Genomic DNA, 18,202 nt, shown 5'->3' on the forward strand with positions numbered 1-18,202 from the left:
TGCAGTTGTGACACTTGGGGTGAAACCCTTGATACCTTCTCTGTCTAGGACCACCAGAGGATTGCTGACTGGGGCTCTGATTGTGGTCAATCTTCTGCTGCTGAGCTTGAGACTGAACGGTAGCTGAACCCTTGCTGGAATACCCTTCCCGTTCCGCTCGTTGTCAGTAGGAGTGGCGGAAGTAGCAGAAGTGGTAGCGGTAGTAATAACGCTGATACAACTAGGCAGCCTGTTCTGTTCCACTGCCCGATCCGTGAGGCGATGAGCAAGACGCTGAATGTCTTGGATATTATCGAGGTTAGCCGATGTAGCATGGCTCTGAATCTCTGAGGCTAGACCCTTGAGGTACAATTTGATACGCTTGCTTGGAGGGTCCATCATGCTTGAATGTGCAGGCAGGTTGCTGTGTGTTCCGACCCGTTGCGCGAGAAAGATAGGTCAAGGTTAAGCGCGAGAGTTGGGTCACGAGAGTAGGATCTAACAACCTAGGATAGGTTTGGAATAGCAGGTTATACCTCCTGCTGGTGCGGCTGCAAGCGCCGCAGAAACTTGTTCGTTAATGAGAGCCGTCAACCGGGCTTGAGTCATGTTAACACGTCCAGACATGATCGAGCAGTAAAGGTAGCATAAGTATGAATGGTTCACGAGTAGTGCGATGACAGAAAAGTATAGGCATACAGGCGTTCTCATATGACAAAAGCATGTGTATCTAAGCGTAATGCGAGCAAAGTTCTAAGCAGTTCTAGCATACAGGCAATAAACATAAACCTTATTACCTAGGATGTCGAGTCTTGCACGTGGAGCGAAGCGTCGTTGTGGATCGTTGAGAGCACTGTTCTGGTTATAGTCCGGTTTTAATAAAAACGTTTTCCCATATTAAAACCAAGTTCTCTATAACCAATGGCTCTGATACCAATCTGTCACACCCCCAAAATCCCACACGCGGAGTACCACCGCTTGGAGGCGTGACTGACCAGGATCAAGCCACCAATTATATCAAACATAGCATTTAATAATAATCAAAGACATAACTGGTGTTCAAAACTAAACACTGTTTAAGTAGCGGAAGCATTAAATGTAAAACCCAAAGCATAAGTATCAATGTGTGAATGTAAAAGTGTTTAATAAGCATTCACGAGTTCTTGTCCACAACGACCCGCTTCTCCTCTGGTGCAAGCTCCAAGTATATACCTAAGGTCCTGCAAGGCATGCAGCAGAGAGTCAACAACTAGTTGAGCGGGTTCACAGAAAGTAAGTTCGTAATAATCATGCGTAAGTTCATCTAATAAGGCTTCCCAAGCAAGAATATTCTAGTGGTGAGGGATTCTCACGGTTATCTCTTATAACGGGGCTTCCCATTATGGTACTTACTAGACTAATTTCCGACCATGTGTTCTTCTTTACCGAGAACAGGAAAACGTACAGGGTCACGTAGGCTTTACGTGACGTGCCCTTCCCCGAGGACAGTGGTACGCGTGGGGGCTACGTAGGCTTTACGCAGCGTGGCCTTCCGACCTGGAAGCCAGAGAATGGTGTTGGGTTACGTAGGCTTTACGTAACGTGTCCTCCCGACCCGGGAGACATATGGCAAATATACTGGGTTACGTAGGCTTTACGTAACGTGTCCTGACTAACCTGAGGACGATGGTCTATAGTCTGGTATATGCGTAAGTACGAGTATCTCCTTTTTCAATAACATATCCAACCCAATTCCCAACCCGGGAATCCCATGCCTTGGCTGTGTGAACTCACCTTGGTTTGCTCGGCAGATACACAAAGAGTATAGATAAGCTAGTAATTTGTCAATCACGTCCTAGCATGGTTGTAATACAAGTCAGGTTTGGTGTTCAAGTAGTGCACGTAAACAATCAAAGCAAGCACGTATGCACGTAAACAATCAAGAGCATACACTTGTGCGATTCATTATATGTTTCCCAAACAATACCCGGCCCAAACAATAAACCCATTCAGTAAACGGCCCAAAGGTAACAATTTAGACGTGAAGGTTTCGGCCCAATTAATCAACATGCAATGTCTTGTGCGATTGGCCTAGGCCCAACTATAAACGGCCCATTGTGTTGTGTGATTCAGCTAGCATAAGCAGCCCAAACATATGGTACGTAGTGGACTTGTGCGGTCCGATTCAGGTTGTGCGACTGGATGTTTTGTGCGACTATATTGCTTGTACGACCGGGCTGGGTTGTGCGAGTGAACATGTGCGATCCGTTGCATAAACGGCCCAATAATAACACCTAGTGAAATTGTGCGGTCCAATAGTGTGATCGGCCCACACAATGACTTGTGCGGCCCGGATCCAGTTGTACGTCTAGGTGGACTGGGCTGCCCGGCCCACAATCAAACAACTTGTGCGACCAGGCAGTTTGGGCTTGTGCGAGAGGGGCTTCCTCGTGCGAGCTGACTTCTTGTACAATCAAGAAGTCTTGTGCGGTCAGCCCATGATGTGCGATCAGTTTAAGTTACCCGAATTATATGCTTGTTCGGTTACACATTAATTAGTTTCCAAACACACCATTATCAATTAACACAATCTCAGTACATCACTTAGCATAATATCGATCAATCAAGATAATCTATCAAGAATCCTCATGAACCCTAACAATCGTATGAACAACCTCTAACAATTTATATGAACATATGGCCTAGAACATCAACCAATCCGATTACATGAGCATACACATATGACCGATATCAAAACACCATTAAACATCCAACGATTAACAGAACTATTAACATGAATCCGTTTTATACATCACTTCATCACAACCGATTACCATATATCCTTAACTCCGATTTTTGTGTTAAGATCATGAGGTATATTCACATATAAAGACTAGCCTAGATCGATCAACAACCATCATGTAACATCATATGAGTGCATATCACATACAATCAATTAGTAAACAAGCAACATACACTAACCGGTTGGAAATCAAGAGAGAGGCGATGATCCTCTTGTGCCTTGTGTCGTCGGGTTCTAAGCAGCCGAGAGAGAGAGAGAGAGGTAGCAACTAGGGTTGTGTGTGATAATGTGTTGTAACAAGATGAGAGAAGGGCCAAGTCCCCTAAGTGTTTTCACGGTTAAGAGAGGGGCCGGTTCTACCTTGGGCCGTCCTTGAGCCCAATCAAATGATATGGCCCAATGGCCTTGTGTGAATGATGTGAGCTTGTACGGTTCGATCGTTAAATACATACATACATTCAATATAACGCAACACATTGCACATTTTCACAAAGTTCATGCAACATTTATTAATTCAAAGTATCGTATAGACACGTAACGTTACACAAAACGAGTCTAAAGTTCGAGTTGTCACAGTGACCATTACATCGAGTACAGTGAGGTGCAGTACCAGCATATGCTTTCTTCGCAGGAGGTTGAGTCGGTGGGTTCTGAGGGTTCTGAGCAGTTTGATTGGTGACAACAAAGTTTTGGGAAGCCTTGCGCTTCCTTGACTTCTTTGAAGCCTCATCCTGCTTCTCACCCTTACCCTTATCAGAATCGGCTGACTTCTTTTTATCACCCTTGCGGGTGAGTTTACCCTTCCTGACTTGAGATTCAGTCAGGGTAGCAGACAACTCGATTGCTTGACGAACGGTAGTAGGATTAACGCCAGTCAGGATGTCCTGAATGGAGTCGGGTAAACCATCGATATACCTCTCGATTGCCTTATCCAACGGGGTAACCATCGTGAGACACAACAAACTAAGCTCCTCAAATCGATCCGTATAAGCACGGTGTTCTCCCCCGACTTGTTTCAAATCGTCAAATTCTCGTTCCAACACTCGAATCTCGTGTCGGGGACAGAACTCTCTCATCATGAGAGCTCGGTTCTCATCCCAAGTCTATGCTAGTGCCACTTCGGCACCCCTATCACGCATCACTCTGTTCCACCAAGTAAGAGCTCGCTTCTCAAATACGCTTGAAGCAAACTCAACTTTGCGCGCATTCGGACACTGCACATGTCTGAATGTGCTCTCGATACTCTCAAACCATTGCAGGAGCGCGGTTGCTCCTTGTGACCCAGAAAACTTAAGCGGCTTCGCAGAATTGAAATTCTTGAAATTACACTGAGCATTATTGTTGTTATTATTGTTGTTGTTGTATAACTCGTGGATTTGGGTCACAATGCCCGGAAGCACAGCAGCCATTTGTTGAGAGACAAGGGCTGCGACTTCCTCAGCAGTATAAGTTCGAGCATCAGTTTGAGTATTGCGTCGTGGAGGCATTGTCTAAAAAGGAAACATGGGAAACGAGTGAGGTTGATAGTTGGGAAAACAAAAGAGGCATTGAAAATATCGACACAACACAAGGAAGGCGATCATTTGTTCGTTACCTCGAACAAACAAACGACACGCAGTGACCAATCAAAGTAAATGGGTCAGTATAATGTATCGCGAAGACATGCTCGCCTATAAGTGAACACTCACCCCAAGAGTTCCCAGGTAAGAGTGATTGGTCCGATAATGCGGATTTGTACGAATACTCTAGCCTTAGACAGAAAACTCAGGGTACAGGCATTCACTCTTCCAGTTTGCACGTGTTCACATTATTTAGACCCAAACTTTGACGAGATTTAGAAAAATTCAGAAGGCACTTAAGCCAAAATGGATCAAACCGGAAGGGTTCAAAACCATATAAGAAAAGGTTCAAAACCTAGTAATCAATCATCTGAGGATAGATGATTAATTTTCGAAGCGGATTCGTTATTGTGTTCTCGTTGTGGTTATCACCTAAGGATAGGTGACGGTATTGTTTTAAAAATTCTAAACACAAGTAAACTTGTGTTAGGGTCCTAAAGTTATAGTCTAGGTCAAAGCAATGCTAATAACCTAATTCCCTATAACCATTGGCTCTGATACCAACTTTTCTGTCACACCCCGACCACGTTAAAACAACAAACCGTGGCGGAAACGTCGGGGAGTGTTGCAACAGAATTATTGTTTCACAACCATGGTAACCAAATGTTTTGTTTTATTGAATTATTATGTAATGTACATTGTCTTTAAATCAAAACAAACAAACTACATATTGTTTATAACTGTTTTTAAATCACTAAGGCCTCGTCCAGGTCCTATGTGACACAAGCTTCCTAGCAAGCAACATCAAGCAATACCACCTGAAACATATGTAAAAAGTAAAGTCAGCAAAGAAATGCTGGCGAGTACATAGGTTTTGTGGGAGTATCGGATTCATGGCTCGTTTATATGTTGCAGTACCTCGTTAGACTACAAGAGTCAAAAGTACAAACCTCGTTTTGAAAAGCGTATTGCAACATAATTAACCAACACAAATCGAATTGGTTATAGTTTATAAAAAATCTCGTAGCCATGATTCTTAACCCAAAAACATTTGTTTTAGCATAAAAACTTGTAAACATCTCGTAAAAACTCGTTAATAAAACTCGTATGGTTTATATCGTTTCAAAAACCTCGTTGTGTGACATTGTTTAAAAATAGCTTCACCAGTGAACTAAATAATGACACGCAATGTATTATGATAGAAGCACTTATATATAAGATGTACCAGCGGCGTATCTACCATGATTCTATCATACTACACTCGTCCCATTATCTAATCACTACCCAAAACCAATCGTTTATCCAAATCGTTTATCTCGTTGAAGTCGTCTCAAATCGTTTGACTCGTCTCAAAATCGTATTCGTTTTAATAGTGAAACTACTTTTGGTCATCTTGCTAACAACATTCAAACCTTCGTGACTCGTCTAACTCGTTTCTCGCATTAACAAACCACCAAAGGGTAAGTTAACAATAACAGATTCGGTCATTACCTACATAACCCCCCACACATAACAATGGGTGTAGTCTGATAATGGGATTTGTCAGATCCTATGGTACCATAACCTAATACTGGTCGGCTTGATCAGAGCTAATGAATGTCATTTGTTATATAAATACAACCAACAAGTCTTGTTCACCTTATTGAAATCGTTATTAGTTTAGTATAAACCATCGTTTTTGAAATCCTCGTTTAAACCTTGAAATTCGTTTTGTACATATGAATCACCCCAAAACAATTGAAAACAATAAAATAGGGGAACTATGTACTCACTTGAGATTGTAGGGTATCCCTGATTTTGTGAACTATCAATGCTCGGGCAATCAAGGAATCAAGTGGTACCTAGTATCGGATCGCTAGTCAAACAACAGACGCCTAAATCGGAAGATCGGAAAGAATGAGGTCTTGTAAACCAAATGAGTGTAGGAACTCATGTGATATGGTTTAACAAAGCCTACATTCTAAATCGGAACCTAACCTAAGTGCTTTCGACCCATCGCGGCCCATTAAGGTAGCTTACGCCACTTTAACGCGTCGTGCGCGCAAACGTGCGTTCGAGACGTCTAACTAGTCCTATGACAAGTATTATATGCCTAAACATGTTTAAATAGGTTGCATAATCAGTTTAGGTGACAAAAGTTAGGTTACATATGCTTAAAGTCCAATTATGCAAGAAAAGGGCATTTTGGTAATTTACCTAAGGCATATAATCTACCTATCATACAACTACTTAAACTCAGTGACCATAAGGTATAACCTCGGAAGGTTATTCCCTATGCAACTATGGTCACTAACCATGCTTGGTCGGATCCTAAAGATCGACCAAACGGGTCGAGTTCGAAAGTCTAAGTGGTGGTTTAGACCGCTCGACTTACGACTCTAAACAAGCACTAACTATTAGTGACGGGTTAAACATGTCAAAGCATGTTTAACCTACTGATTTGGTATCAAAACAAAGTGTATTGATACCTAATAGTAGTCCCGTTGTAAAATGCGTGCTAAAACGCATTTTGACCGAAACTTTGACTCGTCACTACACCTAGTCAACGTGGTAATCAATTGGTATAGTCACTAAGGACTATAACCAACGTGATTACGCTCACGTTGCGAAGTTCAAACGAACTTCTCGTTGACCAACTCGTGGTCAAAGCTGAAAGTCAAACTATATTTGACTTCCAATCTAGGAAAACAATAAAAAGCGTGAAAGAATGCTCACAATGGGTCCTTGCTATCTTTTCTACAAGAAAACCAAGTTCCCAATCAGACTTAGAGAGCTCCTTACACTTGAGGGAGCCTTCCAAATCAGATGAAGAAGAGAAGAGAAGTGAATGAGCAATGAAACAAGTGAAGGGATGGCCTATATATAGTTTTTCGCAACCGTTAGGATCATTTCTTGGAGAGGAGGCAATGATCCAAGCCATACAAGTGTCATAGGCTGATTGGGTGACTTGGAGAGCACACAAACCAGCCCCTAGTAATGAAAACCACCCATCAAAACCATCAAAATCGTGCAAAATGACCAGATTCATTGTTTCTGTCTGACAGGTCCACGCGCCCCACGTAAGATTTGGCTAAGGCTTACGCGCCCCGCCTGAGGAAGTTTGGCAGATTTGTTAGTTTTGGTCCCTGCAGCTTAGAAACATGCGTTTCGGCCCATTTTTGACACGTTTAAGCCCCGTTAACCTCATTTCAAGGCTCTAAAATGAAGTTAAAGTATTGGGAACTCAAAACATGCTCAAAAATATCTCGGATGTCGGTTCGTTTGGTCGTACGGTTGCGTTGTTCGGTTAATTACGACGGATGTCGTAACGAACGCAAAAACGATCCAAATTGAGCGACGAATGGAATTTTATCATGCCAATCACTAAAATATAATATTTTAATGATTACATAAATTTTTGGATGTCCGGATATATTCAGAACGTAAGATATGCGCGAAAATGCAAACTTGTGCACTTTTTGACGCTTTTAGTCCCTGAATGACCAATAAGTTTATTTTTGAACACCAAACACCTCAAAGCCTATTTCTAAGCTATGTAAAGGATATTTGGGGCATGTTTAACTTATGATAAAGTTCCGGAATGTTCGTTACAGTACGAATCGGCATACTTTCGCAGTTTGTCGAAATTAGTCCCTGTAAGCGAATAAACTTGATTTCGACACACCAAACCTTCCAAAACTTATTTCTAATTTATGTAAAGGTTATCTATGGTATGTTAAGCTTATTTCACTATCCCAGAGTGTTTGTCGCGTTAAACTGACTGCGTTTACACACCAGTTTGCGTATAACTTTCTAGAAAGCGATTTAGAGCTTGAAATCGAACGAGAATTGATATGTGCAAACGATACACATTTTTATACAAATTCCAAGTATGAAATACAATATTTCATTGATTTGGTATTTGTTCGATGGTCTTGGAGGCACAGATGTCACATAATACAATAAAAGCACTTATATATAGGAAGTACCAGCGGCGTATAGACCATTCTTTTATCATATAACACATAGCCCCGTTACATAAGTCACTTATCAATAACCAACCAAAATGTCTTGTTCCATGTCAAAAATGTATATGTGTAAACCATGTACAATGTCATGTGTGAAATGTTTCATGTATAACCAAATGAAATGCATAGCAAGTAGGAAATCATCTACTTAAACTATGTGATGATGTCAATGTATAAACTGTGTCATGTATGGTGAATAACTAGAAGCTACTCAACCCCTTAGAAAATGTACAAAACAATGTCTTTGAATAAACCTAAGTTTAAATCAAATGTTATGTTTTGCAGAAAAACAATGCTTTATGATTACAAACATTTATGCATTGACCAAATTACGATGGCTTCTCTCTGGTCTCCTTGGCGATTTTGGCGACTTCACTAAAACCCTAGCTTGTTCTTGATTTCTTCCTTAATATCAATCGATTTGGGTTAGGTATTGGGGTGTTGTCGTTCCTTCTGAGTAGGGTTCTAGACTTCAATCCTGGTTTCTAATCTTTTGAAGTTGTTATTAGGGTTTTTCGTTTCTTTTCTACTAGGGTTTCACGTCGTTCGTTATTGTCGTCGGATTTTTTTCTTGTGTGTTATTCGTGTTGCATGTTATTTCTTCTGGTTACTGTTTTCAATCGTTTGCATGGAGAATAGTCGCGATAAGAGTTTGGAGGAATTAGGGTTTCGGTCTTTTTCGGAAAGAATGCATGAGGATGTGTTTATTACGTCAAAAGGTTCGATGAACGTCCAGGATATGTTTAATAAGCCGGTGCGGATTGATGGGAATCCATTGATACCGCGTAGAGGTGTTGTGCCGAAAGATCCTAGGGTTATCAATGTGATTGATGAGTTGCAGAAAATCACGGTCCCAGTGCAGCCGGGGATGACCGGTTCTAATAGTCAGGACAATCAACATGGGAAGTCGTCCGATCCGGGTTCATCTGCTGGTACGGTAGAGAATATATTTGCGGATAAACATCAGGAGGAGCAGGTTTCTTATGCGCAAAAGGTAAAAACGAATGCTAAACCTGTGCGTGAAGTGAATTTCCGGAAAATGCATACGATGGAGTCTCATCAAGAAGCTGATATCGTGATTCCGAGGGAAGTGGTTAAAACGGTTCGGGACAGGTTTGATAATGTTTTATTTGGCTATTTTCTGGGCAATAGATTGCCATTCCCGGTTGTTGAATATTATGTCAAGAATGTATGGTCGAAATTTGGGTTTACTAAAATCATGATGAATGCGGAAGGTTTTTTCTTTTTCAAGTTTGATTCTAAGGAAGGAATGCATAAAGTTCTGGAGGGTGGGCCGTGGATAATACGAAAGGTTCCTTTGTTTCTTAACATCTGGTCTCCTTCGGTAAGCTTGAAAAAGGAGGAATAAAATCGGTGCCTATTTGGGTTAAATTTCACAATGTTCCCATATCCATTTACACAGACGATGGGTTGAGTTTATTGGCTTCAAAGATTGGGAGTCCAAAGAGATTGGATAGCTATACCGCAGATATGTGTGTGGAAAGCTGGGGTAGAAGCAGTTTTGCTAGAGCCTTGATTGAAGTTAGTGCGGATGAAGTTCTTCAGGATCATATTGTGGTGGCTATTCCGAATCTTGATGATGATGGTTTTATCATGGAGAAGGTAACAGTGGAGTATGAATGGAAGCCGCATCGTTGTGCTACATGCTGTATTTTTGGCCATAATGACCAAAATTGTCCCAAAAAGGTTAATGTTACTCCGAAACACGTTGTTGTGGATGAGGAGGGGTTTATTTCGGACAAGAGGAAGGTGGCTAAGTTTGGAGTGGGAAATAAGAAACAGAAGCAGAAATTTATTTACAGGCCAAAGATTACTAAGTCGGGTGCAAGCACGTCGGGAACAAAGAAGGATAACAATTCGGGTTCCAACCCTACTAAAACAGCCAATGCTTTTGATGCTTTAGCAGATGAGGATAACAAAGAGGAAGAACGCGTAAGTGAGAACAAGGATGAGCCGTATGATAAGTCTAAGCGGATTTCAAAAGGAGATAGTGAGATGCTGGAGGTTACACCAACGGAAATGGCTGATTTCATGGCAAATGAGACGCACCAAAACAGTTCTGAGGGGGCAAGCACTCCCGGTATGCATGGTTTAAATGGGTAGTTTCATGTCTTGGAATATAAGGGGGTTGAACCGTCCCCTGAAACAAAGTGAGGTTCGTGAGATTGTGGCTGAAAATAAGTTAGATTTGTGTGCTATTCTTGAATCGCATGTGGAGGTTAGCAAGTTGGCTAAAGTATGTAAGTTTGTTTTTCGGAATTGGAATTGGACTTCAAACGGTAGTGCTTGTAGTCGTGGTACGAGGATTATTTTGGGTTGGAACGCTGATAATATAGATGTTATGGTTATTGCCCAAACCGATCAGATTATGCACACTCAGGTGATGTTTAAAGCGACCAAAAAAGTTGTGTTTTGTTCACTTGTTTATGCTGAAAATAAATACCAAGATCGTAGAGTACTGTGGGAGGATATCTGTAAACATAAGGCGTTGTGTCATGACAAGCCGTGGGTAGTCATGGGGGATTTCAACTCGGTGCTGAATTTTGATGATGCGCTATATGGTACATCGAAACAAACTATTGGAATGCGGGAGTTCAATGATTGCGTTCAACAGGCTGAATTGATGGACATTAATGCTCATGGTTTGCAGTATACGTGGAACCAAAAACCAAAGAGTGGAGTGGGTCTTTTGAAGAAGATAGATCGTATAATGGGTAACGTAAATTTCTTGGATCAGTTTCCGTCTGCATACGCGATGTTCCACCCTTTTAGAGTCTCGGATCACACGCCTTGTATTCTAAAAGGGCTGGGTTCCAATGTGCATCGGCCAAGACCATTCAAATTCCCGAATTTTATTGCGTCAAAACCGGAATTTAAGGAAGCTGTTCAGATGGAATGGATGAATAGAATTGACGGGATCACTATGCTCTCGGTTGTCAAGAAGCTGAGAAATTTAAAGCCAAAGCTGAGAAAAATCTTATTTAACCAAGGTAACCTGCATGATAAGGTTAACGAATTGCGTAAAAAATTAGATGATTTGCAGATCCAGATGGACCGTGATCCACTGGATGGTCAGCTGCGCCAAGTGGAAGCCCAATGTTTGAAAGATTTCCAACAAGCTGCATACGACGAAGAATGCTTTCTTAAGCAGAAGTCTAAGGTAGATTGGTTGTGTGCTGGGGATTCTAATACAAAATTCTTTCATAACATCGTGAAGTCCAAAAATGCTAGAGTGAAAATTCATAGCGTAGTTGACGGGTGGTCCTTTGGACAACCCTTAAGCATGTTAAAAGATAAAATAATCCTCCAATTAGCCGTGTAATTATCTTGAATTAGATAACTACGATGCTTATGTTTCAGGTACGAATTAGGAGCTAAAAGATGGATCAAAGGCAGCTTTTGGAGGCTTTGGTGGAAAATGGGTCAAGAGGAGAACAAAAGTATAACAAAGGAGTGAAGGCAGCCAAGTACCGTAAATTACGGTTCTACCGTAATTTACGGTAGACCAATTTTCACTTTAGTTTCCACCGTAACACAGACAATCGGCACCGTAACAAAATGTTGACCACCGTAAATTACGGTGGAGCCGTAATTTACGGTGGAGCTGAAATCGCAAAAACGTAACTGCCATCTTATATTCGGTTTTTGGTGTGTCTTTTCATCTTATCTCATCATTGGACGGTTCTTAGACACCTTGGGGATGCATTTTGGCTTGTGGCTTGTTTGGTGAACAATTTCAATCATTCGGTTTGTGCTTTTGATTCATATGAACAATAGTTTGATGTTGATGATGATTCACCGAGCCATGTCCGGCTAAACTCTTCGGTGATCATCCTAGGTGAATGTTTCTGAAACTTTTGTGTGTTTAATTTCTGCATTTCTAGAATGATATCTTGCGTTGCTTGAATGTCATGGTGTATGTTTGATTGTTTGTAGTGTGTTAATCTATATTGCAATTCCTAGTCTTAATCGTACGTTCTTGGTGCCGTTGGCAACCGAGATATCACGGGAAGGGTTAGGGTTGGTTATTGGTTAATTGGTCATCGGGAAACAACCTCGCGTTATCTAATCCGAGTACTTTGTTCCCTTTTATCACTTTAATCACATATACACGAGTTATGTCTATGTAACTCTTTCTAGTGAAATTGCACACAACTGTTTAAAGAAACTGAAACCTAGGGTGATCATTGTTCTCTCCTAACTGTTTACAACCAACTTTGATTTGAATTAGTTCTTAATTTAGTTTTCTAAAACAACAATCCGCAATCTTGAATTTTAATTTTCTGCAAGTTAGTTTAATATTAGTTTAAATACAAAGCTATACAATCGACACATTTTCCACATACTCCCTGAGTTCGATACCCTACTACCACTAACTACAGTTGTTTAGGGATTAAATTTGCGTGACCCACGACATCACGTCAGTAGTGGATTCTATGGGGACGAGGCACGAAGGTGATGGATTAGCCGAGGCTATGGTGTTACACTACACAAATTTTTTAGGGGTGAAAGCTCATGTGGGTACGGGGTACATGGATAATCTGTTCTCTAATGTTTTGAGTAATGAGGCTGCCGAGTACATGGTTCGTCCGGTCACTCGTGAGGAGGTTAAGAGCGCCATGTTTAGTATTGGAGGGGATAAAGCGCCAGGGCCTGATGGGTATACTTCGGTCTTCTTTAAGCAAGCTTGGGAGATAGTGGGAAATGAAGTAACTGATGCGGTGCTTCAATTTTTTGAAAATGGTAAACTTTTGAAACAAATTAATCACACTATTCTAGCTTTACTCCCGAAAAAAGACGTTCCGGATTCAGTTTTGGACTATCGGCCGATTTCTTGTTGCAACGTTCTATATAAATACATCAGCAAGGTTATCACCAACCGGTTGAAAGGAAGCTTGGAAAATCTAGTCAGCATAAATCAATCAGCGTTTGTGCCGGGCCGGAAAATCTCGGATAATATTCTCCTTACTCAGGAACTGATGCACAATTATCACCTTAACAGGGGCCCGACTAGGTGTGCTTTCAAAATAGATATTCAGAAAGCGTATGACACAGTCAGTTGGGAATTTTTGGAGGATATTCTGGTTCGGTTTGGGTTTCATAGTCGAATGGTGAAATGGATTATGACTTGTGTGTCCACTGTTTCTTATTCGCTGTGTATTAATGGTGAGTTACATGGTTATTTCAGAGGCCAACGGGGGTTAAGACAAGGGGATCCAATGTCCCCTTATTTATTCACTTTGGTAATGGAGATTTTATCGTTACTACTTCGACGAGCAGCCACCATGTCCTTTAATTATCATGCTCATTGCGTTAAGTAGAAGATAATTAACGTTTCTTTTGCGGATGATCTCTTCATATTTGTTCATGGGGATGTGGGTTCGGTCAAAAAGATAAAGGAGGCATTGGAGATGTTTACTAACATTTCTGGCCTAGTTCCAAGTCCAGCGAAAAGCACGGTGTTTTTCTGCAATGTTCCTCAGGAGATCAAGCAGGAGATTCTCAACATTATGCCATTTCAAGAGGGTGTTCTTCCGGTATGGTATCTGGGGGTTCCTCTTATATCATCAAGACTTCTTTATAAAGATTGCAGAATTCTGGTTGATCGTATGGAGAAAAAGATTGTTAATTGGGCTACTAGATCTTTGTCGTTTGCGGGCCGATTACAACTTATTAATTCAGTGCTGTCTTCTATGCATATCTATTGGGCGTCGGTTTTCATTATTCCGGCTCGTGTTATTAGCGAGTTAGAAAAAAGGATTCGGAGGTTCTTATGGAATGCAGGATCAGAAGGTAGGATTCGTGCTAAAGTTGCGTGGAAGTATGTTTGCTTGCCGAAAAAGGAAGGGGGTTTGGGTATTCGAAGCATTTCTGATGTAAACAAATCGCTTATGGCAAACCACATTTGGAGCATTATTACCAAACGGGATTCTATTTGGGTGCGATGGATACATGATTACAAGCTTAAAGGTCGGAGTTTCTGGGAAGTTCCATGCAGAGGGAGTATAAGTTGGGGGTGGCGAAAGATTTTGTCCATCCGTCACATCATTCGGCCTCATGTTTGGTCTTCTATTCGGAGTGGGGCTCAAACTAATATATGGACTTATGGAGTGACATGTGGTGTTCGCAAAGTCCATTGAGCTCGCTGATCACGCCAAGGGCAATCGCTAATGCGGGCTTTTCGTTAGGGTCTACGGTTGCGGATATGGTTGATCACAATGGTAACTGGAGATGGCCTCAGGCTTGGCTAGATCTTTTTTCGGTGTTAATTACAATTTCGGCTCCTCTGCTGGTGCCTAATACTATGGATAGATTGGTTTGGAAAAGTTTGGAGGGAAAGCCGTGTGATTTTCACTCGTCAGTGGTTTGGGATACAATTCGGAACCGTGAGAATCAGGTGGTATGGGCTGATATGGTTTGGTACTCTCAATGCATTCCGCGACATTCATTTCACTTATGGTTGGCATTTAGAAACAAACTAAAAACGCAGGATAGGTTGGCAGTGTGGGAAGCGGGTAGTCACACCAACTGGAACCTGATGTGTTGTCCGTTGTGCTACTTTGATCGTGATAGTCGGGACCATTTATTTTTCAGGTGTGCTTTTGCGGCCCAAGTCTGGAACGAGGTGAAAAAGTTGGTTAGTTTGGGCAATGTTGATGATTCGTGGTCCTCGGTTGTATCTTGGGTGGAACAACATGCTAAATCCAAGAATGTGGACCACATTGTGTGCAAGTTATTGATAGCGGCTTCTTCATATTATATATGGCAAGAGAGAAACAACAGGCTTTTCAAGAGTATCAAGAGGACGGTAAATCAAGTGGCCGAGGTGATTAAGAATACGGTTCGGTTGCAGCTCATGGGCTTCAGATTCCGGACGCCGTCTACGAAGGAGAGAATTCGTAGAACATGGAAGATCGAAGATACAGATATGGATCCGGGCTAGAGCCTTAATTTGATGTTTTTTTGTTTCTTAGTTGGTTGTTTTCTGGTCGAGTTTTTTTGTGCTTGGTTGTTATTTAGTTGGCTGTAAACGTTGTTTGTCCTAGGCTTGGGTTGTCAAGTCTAGTAGGTGTGTTGCTTTGACACACCCTTGTTCAGCTTTGATTATTAATAAAATTCATCGGGGTAACCCTTTACCCAAAAAAAAAACATTTATGCATTAATGTTAATCGCATACATTCAAGCCTTGCGACTGTGGCGACAAACCCTTAAACGAATTAAAGGTTTATCTAAAGTTATGTAGTCGGATTCTGTCATTCCCAACTTCCAAACAAACCTAGGAAGTCGGAAACGGGAGTTGTCAATTCCTATGGTACCATTACATAAGTCCGAGCGGCGTGATCAATGTTAATGAATGTATTATTGTCCCGATTTAACATACCAAATGTCATAACCAATGTAGCATGTGAAAACCATGTACTAGGAATGCTAAGTAAACATGCCTAGTAGAAATGTTCATGTAAAACAATGTGCTAGCATGCTGAGTAAACATACATAGAAGAAATGTCATGTAAAACAATGTGTTCCATATGCTAAGTAAACATATGCAACAAATGTGTAACAAATCAATGTGCTAGCATGCTTAACATACATAGCAAAACATAGTGAAAGCATGTACTAAATATGTACTAGGTGAAACTAACATGTTTATGTCATAAAAGCATGAAATGCACAAAAGTAACATGTATGTACATGTGTATCACCCCAAAATATTTGAAAACGGTAAAAGAGGGGAACTATGTACTCACTTGGGATTGCTAATTAGTCTTGAGAATAAGACCAATTTAAGCTCCAAGTATCACGGAATCAACCGGAACCTAGTATAGGTAACTATGTTAATAAATCGGCTCCTAAATCGGGAGATAGGATAGAATGAGGTTCTATAAATCAAATGAGTAATTGAACTCATATGGTAAGATTTAATAGTCCCAACATTCTGATTGGAAAGTCTACCTATGTGCTTTTGACCCGTTTCGACACATTATGGTAACATAAGCTACTATAAGGCGTCGCTAGCGTAAAACTATATCCGGATGGTTAACTATGTGCTATGTCAAGTCTTACATGCCCAATTATCCCTAAACATGTTACTAAATCAGATTATATGTCAAAATTATGTTCACATAGTCAGTATACGGATTTATGCTTCAAAAGGGCATTTTGGTCATTTCCTATGGGCATACAAGCTAACTAGCAAATGACTAACCGATCCTACGTGATCATAAGGTATAACCTCAGTGGTTATTCCCTAAGAAACTATGATCACTAAGCAAGCTTGGTCGGATCCTAAAGATCGACCAAACGGGTCGGGTTCGAAAGTATAAGCGGTTGTTTAGACCGCTTACCTTACGACCCTAAACAAGCACTAAACTAATAGTGTCGAGTTAAACATGTCAAAACATGTTTAACCTACTGATTTGGTATCAAAACAAAGTGTTTTGATACCCTAAAGTAGTTCCGTTGCAAAATGCGTGCTAAAACGCATTTTGACCGAAACTTTGACTCGACACTACAACTAGCTAACGTGGTAATCAGCAGTTATAATCACGAAGGATTATAACTATCGTGATTACAATCACGTTTCAAAGTTCAATTGAACTTTGACTTGACCAATTGATGGTCAAAACCGAAAGTCAAACTGTTGGCCAAACGTTTGACTTTCTGCACTACATAAGGAAAAAGGCAAATAAAAGAATGAAAGAATGCTCACTAAGGGTCCTTGCTATCTTTTCAACAAGGAAGACAAAGTCCCAATGCTTGAGAGAGCTCCCAAGTCAGATGTGAAGAAGAGAAAATGAGAATGAGCAAGGAAATGAGGAGAAATGGATGGCTATTTATAGTTGTTGTGAAGTAACAAGATCATCACAAGTGTTTTGATTAGCCATTAAGCAATGAATCATGGCCATCCATTTGTTATCAGCTGATTAGAAGCCTTGGTGATCACACAAACTTGCTCAACATTCCAAGAAATTGCACAAACAGCCCCTGAAGTTGCAACAGTTTGCTAAAAATCAATTTCTGGAACTGGGCATGCTGACGCGGCCCACGTAGGAAATGGGAGAGGGCTTACGCGGCCCACCTGGGCTCCCCAGATCAGCAACAGTTTGAAAAATGGCAGTTTAGGTCCCTGCATGCATTCGAGTCCATTTCAGGCCTTTTTGACCCCCGTTAAGCCATTTCAAGGCTCTACAAGGTCAATAAAGTTTAGAGGACTCAAAATATGCTTGGAACATTCTCGGATGTCGGTTCGTTTGGGCGTACGGTCGCGTTGTTCGTTAAATTACGACGAAACTCAAACGGACGTAGAAATGAACCAAATTGAGCGACGAATGGAATTTTTGCATGCCGATCACTAAAATAAAAATATTTTAGTGTGTACAAAAATTTTGGATGTCCAGATGTGGCCAGAACGTAAGATATGCGCGAAAATGCAAACTTACGCCGTTTTTGACACTTTTAGTCCCTGTAAGATCATGTAAGCATGTTTTCGCACACCGAACCTATCAAAGCTTATTTCTAAGCCATGTTTAGGTTATATATGGTATGTTTAACTTATGATCAAGTTCCAGACTATACGTTGCCTTACGAAACGGCAGACTTTTGCAAGTTGACGCAATTAGTCCCTGAGAGCGAATAAACTTGTTTTTGCCATACCAAGGCCTTTAAAACTTATTTATAAGTTATGTAAAGGTTATTTAAGGTATGTTAAGTTTATGATGATGTTCCGGAGTGTTTGTTGCGTTAAACTGATCATGCTTACGCACCAGTTTGCGTATAACTCTCCAGAAAGCGATATAAAGTTCAAAATCGATCAAAAATCAACATGGGCACAAAACCAAACATAAAAGACAAAC

General features: G+C 41.0%; 2 protein-coding genes across 2 annotated transcripts; both read left to right on the forward strand.

The window, feature by feature from the left end:
- The first annotated feature begins 10,455 nt into the window (after positions 1–10,455).
- LOC110943055 lies at positions 10,456–11,670 on the forward strand. Its single transcript, XM_022184811.2, has one exon. It carries the CDS (start codon positions 10,456–10,458, stop codon positions 11,668–11,670), a length of 1,215 nt encoding a protein of 404 aa, XP_022040503.2.
- Positions 11,671–14,652: 2,982 nt separating this feature from the next.
- LOC110943056 lies at positions 14,653–15,291 on the forward strand. The gene has a single exon (XM_022184813.1). It carries the CDS (start codon positions 14,653–14,655, stop codon positions 15,289–15,291), a length of 639 nt encoding a protein of 212 aa, XP_022040505.1.
- The last annotated feature ends 2,911 nt before the right edge of the window (positions 15,292–18,202 follow it).

Source organism: Helianthus annuus, chromosome 5 (assembly GCF_002127325.2).
Source record: "Helianthus annuus cultivar XRQ/B chromosome 5, HanXRQr2.0-SUNRISE, whole genome shotgun sequence".
Taxonomy (NCBI): domain Eukaryota; kingdom Viridiplantae; phylum Streptophyta; class Magnoliopsida; order Asterales; family Asteraceae; genus Helianthus; species Helianthus annuus.